The following is a 19,740-nucleotide window of genomic DNA, read 5'->3' on the forward strand; positions in this document are numbered from 1 at the left end:
TTCCCCACAGCTTTTGCTGTCACTCCTGTCCCATATGGTGCTCTCCATGACCCCCCTCATGCTCTCATACCAGTGATTCACAATTCTCCTCGAGATTCGCCCACATCCAGCATTCCCAAACCAGTAACCGGCAGCACTTCCTATAAACTTGCTCATCAGGGAAGCACCCGCAGGAATCGGTACAGATGAACTTCTCTCACCTTTCCCAATCAACAGGCTGATCTGTGAATTGATAAGTTTCTGCACACGGTCTCCCTCTCGTGCCACCAGGCGTAGCACTGGCAGGAAAGGCTGAATGTCACAGAGTCGGCGCTGCTCATCCTCCAGCTCCTGCTGCTCTGCTGTCTGATTAATGCACGTGAAGACATATGCCTGAGGTTCACTGAGCATGTGGTAGAACGGTTCATATTGTGCATGATGCCACAAACTCTGGAAGAAACCAAAATATTTTCAGGCGGGGTCAAGGGAGTTGTCCTGTCCTGAATCCCTTGCTATGCTTGACCCACACTGGGATGGTGGCAAAGTTTGAGTGATGCCCTAAAGGATCTCTGCAAAGTTTGTGTCATTTCTCTTTCCCTATCATTCTCCACAGCTGGTAAGCAGCCACCCTGTATATTCATTTTCTGAATCCTTCCTAAAAGGCTAATCTTCCCCCTGGAGTGGGAGGTATAATCCTCACCCTGATTCAGCAATAACCTAGACTTCTACAGGGGAGGATTTCCACATGAAACTGAACTAGGATGTGGGTAAATGTTTACTGCTGTCAAATGAGTGGAGGAGTGGAGGGGCATAGCCAGACCTTGGCAGGAGGGGGGGGGGCAGAGCCTGAAGTGGGGGGGGGGGCACTGTTTAGCCGCCTCCCCCCGCCACTTTGGACCCGCCGCCACAACCCCCCCCTGCCACCGCCACAACCCCCCCCCCCCCGCCGCCACCGCAAAAACCTTCCCTCGTCGCCGCCAGGTACCTTGTTTGTTGATGGGGGTCCCCAACCCTCACCAGCCGAAGAGTCTTCTTCAGCGCCGGTCAACTCTGGCGCCTTTGCTGTGTGATGATCTGTTTCGAACTCCTGTCGTCCTGCACATCCTGTATGTAGCCCCGTGCAGGACGTAAGGCGTCAGAAACAGATTATCACACAATGAAGGCGCCGGAGTCAACCGGCGCTGAAGAAGACTCTTTGGCTAGCGGGGGTTGGGGACCCCCCGCCAGTAAACAAGGTACCTGATGTGGTGGCGGGGCAGGGGGCGGTGGCAGCGGCAGGGGGGGCGGTGGATTGGGGGGGGGTCAATTGTAGAGGGGGCCAGGGCTTAATCTGTGGGGGCTCATGCCCCCGTGGCCCCATGTAGCTACGCCCCTGGCCTAATGGCAGCAGACTTTGATCCTGGCAACCTGGGTTCAATTCCCACTGCAGCTCCTTGTGACCTTGGGCAAGTCACTTAACCCTCCATTGCCATAGGTACAAAAAAACTTAGATTGTGAGCCCTCCAGAGACAGAAAAAGTACCTGCATATAATGTGTACAGCGCTGCATACGTCTAGTAGCGCTAAAGAAGTGATTAGTAGTAGTAGACCTGAGTGCCCCACATTCCCCCCAAAATGAATATTTGTTCTTGCCCCCAGAATCTACCTACTCTACCTAGGCTGATATTCAACCAGAAAGGCATTTTCACTGAGTAAGTAAAAACACTTTTCTCTTGTCCCTTTGGTCTTCTAGCTCTATCAGATGCAGCCTCTTCTGAGTTATGGACCCCTAAGCTTTTATGCACAACCACCTGGGGAGGGAGGGGTTCCTCACACTTTTTGACACCCCCCCCCCCTCAGCCAGGACAGCCAATACAATCCACAGGCCACAGACTGCAGCTCCTTTTGGAACATGCCCTGAGCCTGGCCACTATGTGCTGTTTTTGAGTAAGGATCCAGAGTACCTATGGTCACTCTGAGCTGTTAACATCCCCAGCATCCGCTGGTCCAAGAAGCAGAAGCTCCTGGATGACAACACGGTCACTAAACCAAGAGGCCAGCCCCTGGTACAGCGTTTTCTGTTTGCAAAGTCTGCCACATCAGAAAATATTCTAATGTTAACTTAGAGGAATCTGATTCTTAGCAGCCTCAAGCCATCTATAAATGAATGGGAGGTAAAGGGACTTGTTATTTGCATCTGTCTGCACTGGAAAATATAGAACATGCATCTAGGTACCTAGGCTCAAAATGGTGGAACTTAATTCCCATAGTCATAAGAAGCATCACAAATTACCTCCAGTTTAGAAAAGACCTAAAGACCTACCTCTTCAGGAAATTCTATGAGTAAAATATACACTAATCATTCTCGAACATCAATAAACAACACAACCTCTAACTGTAACGCATCTTTTCATTTAAGAAATGAACTAAGACATATCTTCTCAAGAAATCCAATGACTATCCTGCTTATAATCGAACGAGAATAACGCCCAAGTTCCGACCTAAATCGGGAGATGGGCGTTCTTCTCACAAAAACAAATAAAGCGGTATAATCGAAAGCCGAACGTTGGACGCTTTCAACTGCACTCCGTCGCGGATGCGGACAAAGTTGACGGGGGCGTATCGAAGGCGTGTCGAAGGCGGAACTGGGGCGTGGTTATCGGGCGAACAGAGATGGGCGCCCTTCGCCGATAATGGAACAGTTTTGAGCTAGAATTTAGGACACTTTTCCTGGACCCTGTTTTTTGACGAATAAGGCCCCCAAAAGTGCCCTAAATGACCAGATGACCCCCAGAGGGAGTCGGGGATGACCTCCCCTGACTCCCCCAGTGGTCACTAACCCCCTCCCACCACAACAAATGATGTTTTACAACTTTTTACTTTCACCCTCAAATGTCATACCCTCCTCCCAAGCAGCAGTATGCAGGTCCCTGGAGCAGTTGTTAGGGGGTGCAGTGGACGTCAGGCAGGTGGACCCAGGCCCATCCCCCCCCCTACCTGTTACAATTGTGCTGCTTAATGCTACTAGTCGTCCAACCCCCCCAAACCCACTGTACCCACATGTAGGTGCCCCCCTTCACCTCTTAGGGCTATAGTAATGGTGTAGACTTGTGGGCAGTGGGTTTTGAGGGGGATTTGGGGGGCTCAACACCCAAGGGAAGGGTGCTATGCACCTGGGAGCTCTTTTACCTTTTTTTTGGTTTTTGTAAAAGTGCCCCCTAGGGTGCCCGGTTGGTGTCCTGCCATGTGAGGGGGACCAGTGCACTAAGACTCCTGGCCCCTCCCACGAACAAATGCCTTGGATTTATTCGTTTTTGAGCTGGGCGATTTCATTTTCCATTATCGCTGAAAAGCAAAAACGCCCAGCTCACACCTTGACGAATAAAACATGGGCGTCTTTTTCTTTTAAAAAATACGATCCGCCCCGCCCCTTCACGGACCCGTTCTCGGAGATAAACGCCCATGGAGATAGGCGTTTCTGTTCCATTATGCCCCTCTATGCCATATGCACTGTTATCTTGCCAACCACTGTAAAATACAGCATCATACAATCTTGTAAATGTAATTGAATCAATGTAATCTCTAACAACTGTTAAATGTAAGCCACATTGAACCAAAATTCATTTTTGGATAATTGTGGGATACAAGTATGAACAACTAAATAAAAATTTAAAAAAAAAAAAGGTCTCACATCCTCCACAGAAGCCAAAGATAATGGAGAACACCAGGGTGACTTCCATCAAATCAGCAGCTGACTGCCTTGCCAGCCTAATGGTTACAGTAGCAGACTGAGAACCAGAGAAGCCAGGATCCAAATTTCACCAATGCTCCTTGTGATCTTGGACAAATCACTTATTCCCTCAGGTACAAATTTAGGGGTCGTGACGTAAGCGTAAAACTGCATTAAAAAGTGTGCAGTGTTAGAGAAAATTGAGTAAATATCTCCATTCCTGTCAGCAAGTGAGCACAGGGACTAACAGGAAGGGAGAAAAAACACAGGCTGAACTCCTGACTCCTTTCTCACTCCCCTTTCCCCCCACAAAGCCCATCCACTAACCAACAAAACAACTATACTGGTGGGCTCCCTGACCTCCCAAATGTCTCTGGGTTTGGGGGCCTTAATGACCACCTAGCCCCTAATTCCACAAATGATCTCTATAGTAAGCTCTTTTGAGCAGGAACTGTATTTTCTTTATGTTCAATTGTGAAGTGCTGCATATGACTGGTAGCGCTATAGAAATGATTTGTAGTAGTAGTAATAGTATAGCCCAAGTGGACCCCCCCCATGCACTTTTAAGCTGGGAAGCAGGAGTGATGCCCATTCATTCCTGTCTCTGCACTGCCATATCGAAAAACGCAGTGCCTGTCCCCATGCAGTGCACCCAAGGACACATGGCTCCTGCCTCTCAACTTAGTGGTGTGCAGGAATTGAGGGAGGGGGGGTTATGGGTCAGGGAGAGGGGCCCACTTGGACCACCGGTGTCACTTCTAGGGTTAGGAAATGAGACAGCAACTATAAGCCTTTTTGTGGGTGGGGGTCGGGGATCCGGGACCCTTTGATGAGGTTCAGTGATCTAAGATGAAGTCTCGCACTCCCCATGCTGCTAGATTTAACACCGTTTTTTTTTTTTGGGGGGGGGGGGGGGGTTGTACACACATTTTCATTCGTTTTGCATGTCTACTGCACTACCCTTTAATGCAGTGGTTCTATACTGATTTTTCCACATTGATCTATCTTCCTGCATAGGAAGTAAGAGTGCAGGAAACTCAAGCGTAAGCCGCTGCACCGAGTAGCTCAGCCCCTTTCATCATCTCCTTAGATTTAAGACCTCTGGGACAGGGAATACCTACTATACCTGAATGTAACTTGCCTTAACTACTACTGAAAGACCATGAGTTAAAATCCAAAGCCTTCCTGCCCTCACATCTAACTTGTAGAAAAATAGCGGGATGTGTACTAGTAAGAAAGTTTGGAAGCACTTTTTGAAAATATAAAAAAGTGTAAATTATCAAACAAAATTCATTGTGGTGAAACATCCTGAAGGCAGGACCCATTCACCAAGAAAACCACTGCCATCTAGCCCTCATTTCCCTCACCACTGGCAAATATACATACATATCTTCACACTGAATACACATACTTGTTTGATGCTGTCCAGGCTGGCACTACCAGGCCAGCATACACTCACCTGTTTGATATTGCCCAGGCTGGCATTGCGAGGCACAGAAAAAGTTATATAGATGCCCGTGGGTAGCAGAAAATCTATTAAGATGTTCTTGTTTTGTTCTTTTGCCCAGAAGTCAGCAGGGAAGTAAACCCCTGGGGGCATCTTTCTGACAGCTTAACCGGCACCAGCACCTGTAAAGAATGGGACATTTAGAAACCCCTCATAGGATGCATACATCAACACTCATTCTCAAAATGGCCCCATCCCAGGTAAATAATTCTGCAAAAATTAGTGAAAAATGGACATGAATCTAACCTATAAACCTAGAGAACCTACACAGGTCCAGAAGATTAAGGAGATGATCTGGGAGACATATCATTTACTGGGGTGCTGAAGCATCCACAGAACCCATAGAGCAGTTGCTTATGTTTGTATGAACTATGCCCACCCATAGTCAAAAGGATGGGGGGGGGGGGTAGAAATCAAAAGAGGAAGATAAAGGGGATGGGACGACTTCGCTATGAGGAAATGTTGAAACGGCTGGGGCTCTTCAGCTTGGAGAAAAGATGAGATATGATAGAGGTATATAAAATACTGAGTGGCGTGGAATGGGTAGACTTGATTCACCAGTTTACTCTTTCCAAAAATACTAGGACTAGGGGGAACGACTCAGAGAAAATATTTCTTCACTCGGCGTGTAAATAAAGTCTGGAATTCGTTACCAGAGAATGTGGTAAAAGCAGTTACCTTAGTGGGTTTTAAAAAAGGTTTGGATAACTTCCTAAAGGAAAAGTCCATAAGCCATTATTAAAATGGACTTGGAAAAATCCACTGCTTATTTCTGGGATAAGCAGCATAAAATGTATTGTACTGTTTTGGGATCTTGCCAGGTACTTGTGACCTGGATTGGCCACTGTTGGAAACAGGATACTGGGCTTGATGGACCTTCGGTCTGTCCCAGTATAGCAACACTTATGTACTTATGTAAGAACAGAGTCATTTCATAAAGTCTGGGACAAGTTTGCACAGCTAAGGGACAGTCTAGATCCTAACCTTGAACAGGAATGATAGATATTGCCTTGTGGAGAGGCTGTGGTAGGAGTGGGATCTCCAGAATATATGCTGTAACATGCAACAGTTTTGGGATGAGGTATTACATTTGCGTATGGTGATTACAGGTTTTACGGTGTCCAAAACCAAAAAACACTGGGCCAAATATTCAGAAAAAGCTGAGCTCCTAAATTTATGCTGAAAATAGGGCACAAATTTTGTAGGCTAACTTAGGCCTACAAAATTTGTGCCCTATTTTCAGCCAGTTTAGGAGCGTAACATTTCAGCTGAAAATTCATCATAATTTAGGAGCTTAAAAGTTATGCTCGCAAATTTAGGCCTGCCATTAATTTTCCTAGATTTATGAGCTTCATTTATGAGCCTAGTGATAAAAATCAGTGCTAAGGGCCAACTTCTTTTCCTCACCTTAAATCCACCCGTGTTGCCATCCACTTTTTACGCTCCTAAATTTAAGAGTTCTTCTGTGTGTAAAAATTTATGCACTCAACCCTGGTAAATTTTCAAAGAGGCCAATTTATTTATTTATTTTATTTATTGAGGGGCCCTTTTACTACAGCGCATAGGCGCCTATGCGTGTCCAAGTTGGAACTACGCCCGGCTACTGCGAGCCCTTGGTGGTAATTCCATTTTTTATGCACATCCGATACGCCGCGCATCAAAAAATATATATTTTATTTTTACTGCATGGCACTAACTGGGCGATAATCAGCAATGTACGCATGCTTATGATTACCGCCCGGTTAACGCAGGATATCTTACCACTAAGTCAATGGGTGGTGGTAAGGTCTCAGGCCCAAAATGGATGCGTGCCAATTTTTATTTTGTCACACATCCATTTTCAGCCCCCTAAAAAGGCCTTTTTTGCAGGTGTGCTGAAAAATGGACCTGCTTGTGTCCAATACACGTGCCTACAACAGCACAGGCCATTTTTCAGCGCACCTTAGTAAAAGGACCCCTACAATTTTCAAGAAAAGACACAAGCAATAAAGAAAAATCTAAACCACATCGTTCTTCCTAAATTATCCTGAGGAGATCTTAAATAGAGAATTACATGGGGAAAAAATTTGTTCCTGTCCCCGTCCCATCCCCATGAGTTCTGTTTCCATCCCCGTCCCATCCCCGCGGGCCCTGTCTCCGTCCCCGCCCCATCCCCGCAGGTTCTATCCCCGTCCCCACCCCAATCCCATGGGCTCTGTTCTCATTTGCAGAAGCCTCGAACACTTATGATATTTAAATCTTTTTATTAAAGTATAAAAAGGAACAATATGCTGTGCAACTGTTGTGTATAAATTACAAGTAGAAACAATAATAACAACTAGCAGCTATAATAACCCCCCCCCCCCCAACCACCACCCTCTACCCTTCCGGTACCAATAATAATGATTTCTACTACTCCAAAGAATCCTAATCCACCCTGTTAAAATGTCCAGGGGTACAAAATACAACCTGTTCTGTGCCGGGGCGTAGCCATACTTCAGCGTGAGGGGGTCCAGAGCCCAGGTGAGGGGCATATTTTAGTCCCCCGCGGTGCCGCCGACCCCCCCTGCCATTGCCAACCCCCCCGCCACCAACTTTGCCCCCCCTGCCGACGACCCTCTTGACCCCCCTCTCGCCTCCAACCCTCCCCCACCACCGCTGTCGTCGCCTACCTTTGCTGGCGAGGGACCCCAATCCCCGCCAGCCGAGGTCCTCTTGCTTCCCGCGCAAGGCTTCGTTCTGTTTCTGTGAGTCTGACGTCCTGCATGTACAACGTGTAGGACGTCAGAAACAGAACGAAGCCTTCCGCTGGAAGCAAGAGGATCTCGGCTGGCGGGGGTTGGGGTCCCCCACCAGCAAAGGTAGCCCACGGGGACAGCAGAGGAGGGTTGGCGGTGGGAGGGGGGTGGTCAAGAGGATCATCAGCAGGGGGGTCCAGGACCAAATCTATGGGGGCCTAGGCCCCCGTGGCCCCACGTAGCTACGCCCCTGGTTCTGTGTGCCCTAGAGGGGAGAAATATGCCCTATGAAGCACTGTTATGATTTTTTAATCTGTGGATGAATAAGAAGTCAACAATCTCAGGATTCAGTCTATCTCTCCTGCCTTCCACAGTCCCTCCTGCAATAGAAGATGTCTTCTTAGAAGGTGTGCTGGTAGCAGGATGTACTGGATCCCCCATGCAAATTCTGCTAGCTGTGGCCAGCATGTTTGCTTGTTTAAAAAAATATACATATTGTCTGCATCAATCAAACATAAATAACAGTCCAGTTCATTAACAGGCTTCAAAGTAGAAAGTGACACGGGGACAAAGCTTAACATTTGGAGGGAAACTTTTTTTTTAAATGTTGCCCCCTAGAGCCAGAACTCTTGACTTAGAGGTCCTTTTACAAAGGGTAGAAATGGGTTTTGGGCACGCGCTGATCCATTTTTTAGTGCGCCTGTAAAAAAGGCCTCTTTTTTTTTGCCAAATACGGATGTGCAGCAAAATCAAAATTACTGCGCGTCCATTTTGGGTCTGAGACCTTACCGCCAGCCATATACCTAGAGGTAAAAAATCTGGGCGGTAATGACGTTCACGCGTGAAATGCCACGCACGCCAGAAAATAAAAAAATATTTTGCGGAAGTGCCAAAATTGAAATTATAGCAAGGGCCACACGGTAACCGGGCGGTAACTCCAATTTGGCACATGTTTGGCATGCGAGGCACCTATGTGGCTTAGTAAAACGGGCCCTTACTGAAGAAACTGTTCTCGCCTATCTTGAGTTGCTTTAGAAACATCAGGAGATGTGATGGAGAAGCTGACTGCTTTTTTTTTTTAGAGAGCTCACAAGATGATATTACTCAGCGCTCTACTCTGATGGTTTCCTTAGCTCTAGATAAAAGGAAAGATAATGGTTTTTAAAAGTTTATTATTGGAAAAAAAAGATTTCCTTTTTTGTGGAGGTAAATTGCAAAGAAGTCAATTTATGAGCAGAACTGTCCAAGTCAGGAGCATAAATCCTTTGAATATTGGGCTCACTGCCTGCTTAACATATGCGGCCGCATAGGGTGGTCGAGTATGTGGAAATTTTGCAGCTGTTTTTACTGTCAATCTGATCACTTTTGCAGTGACAGTGGTGACAGTAATTGCGAAAATAAATTATGTTTATCGTACATCTAAACTCGGTGCACTGCACTGATCCTCTCTGAAAACAATTCATAAAATATGGGATGTTTATGGAAAATGGAACGATTCCAGAGTCAGCATCCTATAAGGGTTATGTAATGATGATTGTTTTTGCATATATATGGGGGTTTGAATTGTATGCCCTAGTGGTACTACTCCTCTGTTGATTGATTGGTTGCGGTCTGAATGGAGGTGGGGGGAAGGCTTTTTTTTAGCATAAGGCTAATGCTGGACCTTCTATTCTGTAGAGCTTTGCTTATTTCTGAAAGTTAAAATAAATTAAAAAACAAGAAATGATGGATATTCCGCCATCTCTAAGGGCCTCTTTTATCAAACCATGATAGTGATTCACACGCATCAATGCCGATAAAACCCTTTCAAAGTGAATGGGTTTTCTCGGCATTGCCGCACCGGGAACCGCTAACACAGTACTAACTTGAAATGGTATTAGCTTGAAGAGGTCCCCATTGTAGGTGTGGTGGTCCTAGGCCTACCTAAGGGGGCTATAACTAGGATTTACCGCAGGGGCGCAGCCAGACACCCAAATTTGGGTGGGCCTGGGCCCAAGATGGGTGGGCAGAAGAACTCCGCCTTGTCCCACAAGTGATTTGGTCTCCCTGAATACCTTTTTTATAGCAGATTTTCACCAATAGCGGGCAGCAACTAATACACACTGCTCGTGCTGGCCCCACAGCCTTTCCTCTGATGCAACTTCCTATTTCCGCATAGGTGGGAATACATCAGAGGGAGGGCTGCGGGGCCGGTGCGAACACTATGTATCGGTCGCTACTTGCTGCAGGCAAAGATCTGCTATTTAAAAGGTATGCAGGAGGGACAGTTGGGAGTTTTCGGCTGGTGGGGCTTCAGAATCCCTGCCAGCCACATTATAGATGTGCTGCTACTGGGTGGGCCTGAACCCAAAGTGGATGGGCCTGGGCCCGCCCGAGCCCACCCCTGGCTACGCCACTGATTTACCGGACCTTCAGGCCAAATGGAGGGAGGACCTGGGCATGAGTGGAGGTGTAATAGTGTGGGAGGATATTTATAAGACTTAATTGAAAGGACACCTGTCAAGTTAGAAAATGGATATAAAATGCTCTACAGATGGTTTTACACCCAACTACAGCTGGACCTGGGAACTGTTGGGGAGGATGTGACACTTTACGTACCTTCCAACATATGTGGTGGGACAGCCCCAAAGTGGAAAGTTTTTGGCGGGAAGTGGTAAAGTGGGTAGGAGAGATTCTTTCAGTGACCTTGGAGAGGGACATGCAGGTGTAGTTGTTGAATGCTCGGGTGGGGGACATGCAGCATGATCGGACCCAATATGTGAGTTTTGAGGCTACAGCAGTGCAAGTTATGCTTGTGAGGTGTTGGAAGCAGGTGGAGTTGCCTGGTTGGGAAAGAGCAATGACAAACACACAGTTCATATACAGAATGGCTAACTTAATAGCTAAGAAAGAAGATAAAGAGGATAGATTTTGGAGAATATGGTTACACAATGAGAACTGGCGAAAAGAGGATTCCTGAAGTATTCCATTTGAGTCTATAGTATTCAAGGGGTGATAGACCCATGTACTGAGGGTTGGGAGGGAAGGGGTTGGGGTGCTTTTGGTATTTGTTGTGTGTTTATCATTTCATAGGTTGCTCATATCTGACACTTGATCGCATTGCTTGTATTACTTATAAAGAGTTTAATAAAGAAATTTAAAAACAAACAAACAAAAACCCAGAGCAGGGACATGTCTCTTTTTTCTGACTGCAAATGTAATTCACATCTTTGTAGTACTTGCTATAAAATTGAATATTAAATTGAAAAAAAGGAAAAAAAGAGCAGGGATTTGATGAGAAAGATTAAAAGAAGCAGGCTTAGAATCTAGAGGTCAAAAGAACATGAAATGGCAGTGAACATCATCAAAAGCTTCCAGCATGGCAGAAATCCATTCCATCCAGCCCATGTGAAACAGTATTTCCCCTTCCCCTTCCCTCAAAACCTCCCTCATACCCTTCTGCAGAAGGAGGAATGCACATGGCCGGCTTAACCAAGACACGTGGCAAAAATCAGATGCAGTCAAAGCAAAACAGTTAAGTCAAGACAGTCATATCACTCAAAGAACTACCAGCATATAACTTTCCCTACAGGGAGCATGGTCAATTTTCAAACAGCCCATTTACCCAAATAAGTGGCTTATAAAACAAATAGGGATATCCACAATGACTAGTCTTGACTATTTAACTAAGTCTTCAAAAAAATTAAGAGATTAGATAGAAGATGGATACAACATTACCCTAAATATAAAATACATTAATATATGTATGGTGCTCATAACTCTGTAACCCTGCTGGCAAAGGGTTAGTTAATTCAATATAATAATTGCACCGCCCAGTAGCACCGCAAAAAAAACAGATCAAAGTTCACTTACCTGATAAAAATGTCAGTGTCTATGCCATTGGGATATGAATATATGTCAAATGTCCCTTGCTGGTTGTAATCCCAACTTCCAATATGACAGGTGAAAAAGCGGAAAACTAGTTTTTAAAAACTATATCCGAATTGGAAGAAATTGAAACTTCATGAGATTTGGAAGAAATTTAAATTTCATGAGATTTGGATATAGTTTTGGGGGGTTTTTTAAAATATAATTTTCCATTTTTTCACCTGTTACTCTGGAAGTTGGGATTATAACCAGCAAGGGACATTTGACATATTTGTATCTCCCAATGGAACAGACACTGATATCTTTATCAGATAAGTGAACTTTAATTTCTAGTGCTGTAATCGCTGGAAACCAGAAATACCGCTAGGCTCACTAGAGCCGATTTGGCATATGGCAACACAATCTGGATTGTATCCAAATCAACAATTTCATTGGATACAGTTACAACATTTTATGACATCCAATTGTTATCCAAGTTTACTAAGCACACTTCAACCCTCTCTATTTCAATGTATCATCTCAGCTCACCAAAAAGGACATGTCACATCTCAACTTTATAAATTTCTAATTAAATTAACCTTTAAAGAAAAGACAAGTCTTTGTTCAGTATGGGAATCTGATCTAAATTGTTCTCTTACTAATCAGCAATGAAGTACTTTTTGGGCTAAAACAAGTAAATCCATTTCTTCATCAACCTTCCTCCAATCTCTTTTTTTTCTACATATAGAATCTTATGGACTCCTCAAAAAATGAAGGTTGCAGGTCTGTCAAAAGATAACTTATGTTGGTCATGTAATGAACATCAAGGTAGTCTTCTCCATTTAATCTTTGAATGACGATGTACCAATTTATTTTGGAGCAAAGTATGGCAAATTATTTCATCCATATTTAACTTTACAGAAATTATGACTCCTGACATTAGATCATTCTTCAGATGTTTACAAATCTAAACTTTTTGACATGTTGATAGCAATTACCCTTAAATATGTACTATCCAATCAGAAGGATAATTCACAACTTAATATACATTTTTGGTGGAATAATGTCTTACAAATTCATAGATATTGTACAGCCAATACTGGTCATTTTCAGATACCTAATCATAACATTTGATTAGCTTTACAACAATTTTTGTAGTCAAATCCAACTAAATAGCCACCCAAGCATAATATCTAAACCCACCTTTTTTTCCCCGACTCTCCTCCTTGTTTTTTTCTTTTAATTACTATTCATATTCATATAACTTCCATTAAAGTGTAAGTCAGCTTCATTTATCTGTATACTTGTTGTGTATTCACTCAATTCAAGCTTTTGAACTACTACAACATTGTTCAATTTTTTTATCCAGTTACATGTCTTATTGATCTATATTATTGATATATTTATAAGTACTGCCTATTATAATATAGTTTCTCTTATGGAATGGAAGTTATAATACATTGTTATTTTGTATTGAATTTGGATGTTTGTTACCCTTAAAAATCTAATAACATTTACTTAAACATAAAAAAGTACAAAATAAAAATTAAGAGAAAAATTGTTCTGTACACTATTTGGGGCAAGAACTGGAAGAGACGATTCCAATTCTAGCCCAAATATTATTGGGTGGTGGGATTCATAGAATGTACTACTAGGGTGGTGGGACTGAAAATTGTTTATGAATTACTGGCAATCTTTGGCATTGTTACGTTTTCTGTCTTAATTGTTATTAGAAACCGTGTGCTGCCCATCAAATTAAACAAACAGTTTAAAGAAAAGAACTATATGCAGCTGGAAAAGAACATTTGTTGATGACAGACACTGAAGGTGTGTAAATAGGAAAAAAAAAATCCCCCTCCAACTTGTGGATAACAGCATCCGTTTGTCAGATTGCTAATACACATGTTCTTTCTCCCTTCCTGTAAAACCTCAGTACAAGTGATCATCATTGTAGAAGACATGGAGGCGTATTTTCAAAGCACTTGGACTTACAAAGTTATGTGGAGGGGCATTTTCAATACGACATCTAAGTTTGACTTTGGACGTTTTTTTTTGTTTTGTTTTTTAGTTACATTTGTACCCCGTGCTTTCCCACTCATGGCAGGCTCAATGCGGCTTACATGGGGCAATGGAGGGTTAAGTGACTTGCCCAGAGTCACAAGGAGCTGCCTGTGCCTGAAGTGAGAATCCATGTTGAAGTCGGCCCTTGCAGATCACCAATGTGGCCGCGCAGGCTTCTGCTTCTGTGAGTCTGACGTCCTGCACGTACGTGCAGGACGTCAGACTCACAGAAACAGAAGCCTGCGCAGCCTTCTACATGGAATGTTGCTAGTGGAATAGCAACATTCCATGTAGAATCTCCAATAGTAGCAACATTCCATGTAGAATCTCCAATAGTATCTATTTTATTTTTGTTACATTTGTACCCTGCGCTTTCCCACTCATGGCAGGCTCAATGCGGCTTATATGGGGCAATGGAGGGTTAAGTGACTTGCCCAGAGTCACAAGGAGCTGCCTGTGCATGAAGTGGGAATGGAACTCAGTTCCTCAGTTCCCCAGGACCAGAGTCCACCACCCTAACGTTTTGCATGAAACGTCCAAAATCTGAATAGGAAAAAAGGCCATCTATCTTTTTTTTTTTTTTTTTTAAATACTGTTTCGAACAAGGCTTTGTGCTTTAGATGTTGTTTTTTTTTTTGGTCCATTTTTGAAAAAAAAATGAATAAGTGCAAAAGGTAGAAACATCAAGTCAATGGGATGTAGAAGGAGCCAGCATTTTTAGCAGACTGGTCTGCCAGACATCCCAGGAGAGCAATGGGGATCCCTAGTGGGCACTTGTGCATTTCATGAAAATGCTCCCAGGTACACATCTCACCTTTGCTTCCTTATCACGTCCCCTGAGACCTCCAAAACCCATTAAAAACCTACTCCCCCCCCCACCCCCCACTGTAGCCCTTATGGGTGAAGGGTGCACCTATATGTGGGTACAGTTGGTACTTTGGGTCACAGTTTCCACCACAAGAGTGACAGGTAGAGGGAGATAGGGACCCGAGTCCCCCACTACATAGTGCACTGAACTGACCACTACACTACTCCAGAGACCTGCATGCTACTCTAATAGACCTGGCTTTAACATCTGAGGCTGTCAGAGAGGCTACTAAGTCATATTTTTATTCACATTTTTGGGGGTGGGAGGGGCTTATTCCTGATTCCCTCCAGTGGTCATTTACATAGTAACATACATAATAAATGACGGCAGATAAAGACCTGAACGGTCCCATCCAGTCTGCCCAACAAGATAAACTCATTTTACATGGTATGCGATACTTTATATGTACACCCAAGTTTAATTTGTCCTTGGGCACATTTTTGTGCCTTATTCGTTATAAAAACAGGTCTAGCTCAAAACATATTAATTTTAGCTTTGTTTTGTTCCATTATGGCTGAAAAATGTCTTAGTTCGATTCCCACTGCAGCTCCTTGTGACTCTGGGCAAGACACTTGACCCTCCATTGCCCCTGGTACAAAATAAGTACCTGAATATATGTAAACCGCTTTGAATGTAGTTGCAAAAACCTCAGAAAGGTGGTATATCAAGTCCCATTTCCCTTTCCCTATTTGAGATTCTACACGGAATGTTGCTACTATTGGAGATTCTAGATAGAATGTTGCTATTCCACTAGCAACATTCCATGTAGAAGCCTGCCCTTGCAGATCAGCAACGTGGCCGCGCAGGCTTCTGTTTCTGTGAGTCTGACGTCCTGCACATACATGCAGGACGTCAGACTCACAGAAACAGAAGCCTGCGCGGCCGCGTTGCTGATCTGCAAGGGCAGGCTTCTACATGGAATGTTGCTAGTGGAAGAGTAGCCTAGTGGTTAGTGCAGTGGACTTTGATCCTGGGGAACCGAGTTTCATTCCCACTGCAGCTCTTTGTGACTCTGGGCAAGTCACTTAACCCTCCATTGCCCCTGGTACAAAATAAGTACCTGAATATATGTAAACCGCTTTGAATGTAGTTGCAAAAACCTCAGAAAGGTGGTATATCAAGTCCCATTTCCCTTTCCCTATTTGAGATTCTACATGGAATGTTGCTACTATTTGAGATTCTACATGGAATGTTGCTATTCCACTAGCAACATTGCATGTAGAAGCCTGCCCTTGCAGATCAGCAACACAGCCGCGCAGGACGTCAGACTCACAGAAACAGAAGCCTGCGCAGCCTTCTACATGGAATGTTGCTAGTGGAATAGCAACATTCCATGTAGAATCTCCAATAGTAGCAACATTCCATGTAGAATCTCCAATAGTATCTATTTTATTTTTGTTACATTTGTACCCTGCGCTTTCCCACTCATGGCAGGCTCAATGCGGCTTACATGGGGGGCAATGGAGGGTTAAGTGACTTGTCCAGAGTCACAAGGAGCTGCCTGTGCCTGAAGTGGGAATCGAACTCAGTTCCTCAGTTCCCCAGGACCAAAGTCCACCACTCTAACCACTAGGCCACTTCTGGGTTGTTTGCTCAGCAGTGGGTGGTTCTGGGCTCCCTATCTGCTTCCCTTGTCCCTGTCTTTCTTCTGCCTGCAGATCTGTGAGCAGGGTGTTTGTTTGATAGCTTCTGCAAACAGCCAGTGCCGCGGAGGTGGAACCCTTCCATCCCCAGCCTCACACACACAGTCAGCAAGCTAGCCAGAAGAGACAGAGCGCACAGCACATGCCACAGAACAGTCCCTTACCCCACTCAGAGAAGAAGAACAGCTCTCACAGCTGAGAGGCCAAGCACCGAAAAGCTGGTCTGCAGCCTGCCCCACAAACCGTCCAGGCCAAGATTGAGCTGAGGAGTACCAAGGACCCTGGGCCCCACCCATACAGTGCTGCCTGCACTGCGCTTGAAGCCAGGAGGAGAACACCGAGAGAGGCAGAGAGCTCAGCCGCCTTATTCCAGACCAGCCACCAGCTCGGTTCCTAGTGGTAAGGTGATGGTCGGGACTCAGGAGTGTGCGGGCACCTGGCGGCTTAGCAGTTAGCACAGCAGCAGTCTTGGTGTACTGCTGGGCAGATGATAACAATCCAGCGCGTTCGTGTACTGGTACCGCGTGTGAGCAGGAAGGTGGTGGCGCATGCGTATAGGCGCCAGGACGTCAGACTCACAGAAACAGAAGCCTGCGCAGCCACATTGGTGGAATAGAAACATTCCATGTAGAATCTCAAATAGTAGCAACAGTGGAGGAGTGGCCTAGTGGTTAGGGTGGTGGACTTTGGTCCTGAGGAACCGAGTTCAATTCCCACTTCAGGCACAGGCAGCTCCTTGTGACTCTGGGCAAGTCACTTAACCCTCCATTGCCCCATGTAAGCCGCATTGAGCCTGCCATGAGTGGGAAAGCGCAGGGTACAAATGTAACAAAAATAAAATAGATACTATTGGAGATTCTACATGGAATGTTGCTACTACTGGAGATTCTACATGGAATGTTGCTATTCCACTAGCAACATTCCATGTAGAAGGCTGCGCAGGCTTCTGTTTCTGTGAGTCTGACGTCCTGCACGTATGTGCAGGATGTCAGACTCACAGAAGCAGAAGCCTGCGTGGCCACATTGGTGATATGCAAGGGCCAATTTCTACATGGAATGTTGCTAGTGGAATAGCAACATTCCATGTAGAATCTCCAGTAGTAGCAACAGTGGAGGAGTGGCCTAGTGGTTAGGGTGGTGGACTTTGGAACTGAGGAACTGAGTTCGATTCCCACTTCAGGCACAGGCAGCTCCTTGTGACTCTGGGCAAGTCACTTAACCCTCCATTGCCCCATGTAAGCCGCATTGAGCCTGCCATGAGTGGGAAAGCACGGGGTACAAATGTAACAACAACAAAAAAAACCCAGTTCCACTGACTTATTCCAGTCTACTGGCTCAGGAGCTTGTTTTCTTTTTTTTTTTTTTTTTTTTAAGTCTTTTCAGTTCCTTTTAAATGGCCACCTGGACAGATTTCAGAGAAGGCTCCCCCCTGGTTCTCTCTAGCAAGCAGAGAGTTGCTCATGCATGCAGTGTTAGGGAAGGGGGTGGGGATTACAGACACATGCACTCTTTTTTTTCAGCCCATAAAATAAATTTTAAAAAGGGGACATGTTGGAAATAAAATTCACTGGGTGGTGGTGGGGGGGGGGGGCAGAGCAAGATGGTCAAGACGAGGGGTCATCAAGGGAAAAAAAGAGTGAGACTTCAGAAGGAAGGGAAGCACGGGACACCCAGAGAGGAGGGGGGCAGGGAAGCAAGGGGAGATGGACAGGAAAGTTGAAGAAAACAGGAGATGGGTTAACTTGTTCCTATCTAGTCCATTATACGGACTTTAGTTCACCCCAAAAAAACAGCAAATGCTAAAGCAGTGGTAAAAGATTATTCAAAATAAATGTGTGGTCAATCTGTAAAAAGTCTAAAGCTGTTCCAGTTGGATAGGCATTAGGAGATGGCATGGGAATTTTGAGGGATGCTCATCTTGGCATTGGTTGGTATGAATGGGGGTATGTTGATGGGTTGGGGGAATGAGTGAGGGTGTGAACTGGGATAAGAGAAGAGGGGCAAAAAAAGGGGGATGAGGTTTGGGGGAAGTTTGAGATATAATGTGAATGACCTGGAAGACTGGAGAGGATGAGAGGCACCGAAAATGGATGGGGTACTGGAGAGGGGTATTGCAGGAAGGGGATGGGTCTCTGAAGGGATTGTGTGAGGGTGGAAATGGTGTTAAAAAGATGGTGGAAGAGGCAGTAGGACATGGGGTACAGGGTAAAAGATAAGAACGGCCTGGAGGCAAGGGAAGGAAGGAGAGACAGAGATGGAGATGGAGCTGGGGCTGATGAGGGAATAAGAGGCAGTGGAGGGTAGATGAGGGCTAAGAGAATGAGTACAGAGGACGGGAAGGGGAGAGTAAGGAAGTGGATGAAAGATGGAGGGAGATAGGAGACTGGAAAAGGACAGGGATAGAGGGGGCAATGGGAGGGAGATGGGGAAAGCCAGTAGGTAGATGAAAAGTGAAAAGGAGACTAAGGTAGAAGGTGAGAGAAAGGGATAATGAGAGTAAAATCAAATGAAAGATCAGTGCCAAACAGATGTAGAGAAAGAAAGGAAGATAAGAGGAGAGAGAAGAAATGGAAAGGCCAACCCAGAAAAGAATTTAGAAAACTGACACATGAAAAGAGGAAAGAGACCAACCCAACTGGAGAAATAAAATGCCCAGTCAACAAAGGTAGAAAAGAAAACAATTATATCTATTTAATACTTTTTAAGGACTGAGATGTGCCTGCTTTGTGAAATGTATATATTTTTTCTATTTTTATTTTGCAAAGTATAGGAGAAAATACATTTCTGTTTCTCTTTTGCTGGACTGCTTATAGTGTCTGGCTTTCTTGGGCCAGGTGTGAAGGGGGATGTCTCCATTTCAGCGTTTGTCTGCATGTTTTGTTTTTTTTATGTTCCCTATTCTGTATCAGATGAGCGTCTGTCCATGTCCTCAACTGAGGTGAAGGATTCTATTAGCATGTAGTGTCTGTCTGGGAATCTATAACAGTCCAGCTTGTTCCGGTTTCCCAGTTGCAGGTATATTGGTGTTCTAGGGCCCAGTGTAATATTTACAGCACTTTTTCATAGATGGGTTATGGCTGTTATGGTCTGGTAAGTTTGATGCTCTAGGACTCAGTGTAATATTTATATAGCACTGTTTTTTTCATAGGTGGGCTAGGGCTGTTGCAGTGTGGTAAGTTTTCTGTAAATGCATAAAGTGTCTTTTTGCAGGGTTTTGTGTTATTTCACAGTGTCTGGCCCTATTTGAAAATAGGCTCTGGGGAAGGACTGCCTTTGGCAGCCCTTGTCACCCAAATTAAAAATGCTCAGGACTAGTGGTCTCCACGTCCTGTAGAGTCACCACACAAACAAAAGCCCATCTGATTTAAAGTGTCTAGCAGTGGAAGGATTATATATACTGTTTCTGAGGTG

General features: G+C 44.8%; 1 protein-coding gene across 1 annotated transcript in view; it reads right to left on the reverse strand.

Moving 5' to 3' along the window:
* Positions 1 to 19,740, reverse strand: part of PIK3CD (phosphatidylinositol-4,5-bisphosphate 3-kinase catalytic subunit delta) — a 94,479-nt gene that overhangs the window by 53,133 nt on the left and 21,606 nt on the right. Inside the window, exons 2-3 of the mRNA XM_030222494.1 lie at positions 5,147 to 5,316; positions 201 to 429 (exon numbers count right to left, since the gene is read on the reverse strand). Coding sequence (XP_030078354.1) covers positions 201 to 429; positions 5,147 to 5,287 — 370 coding nt within the window. The 5' untranslated portion in view covers positions 5,288 to 5,316. The remainder of the gene's footprint in view (positions 1 to 200; positions 430 to 5,146; positions 5,317 to 19,740) is intronic.

This window comes from Microcaecilia unicolor, chromosome 13 (genome assembly GCF_901765095.1).
Source record: "Microcaecilia unicolor chromosome 13, aMicUni1.1, whole genome shotgun sequence".
Classification (NCBI taxonomy): Eukaryota; Metazoa; Chordata; class Amphibia; order Gymnophiona; family Siphonopidae; genus Microcaecilia; species Microcaecilia unicolor.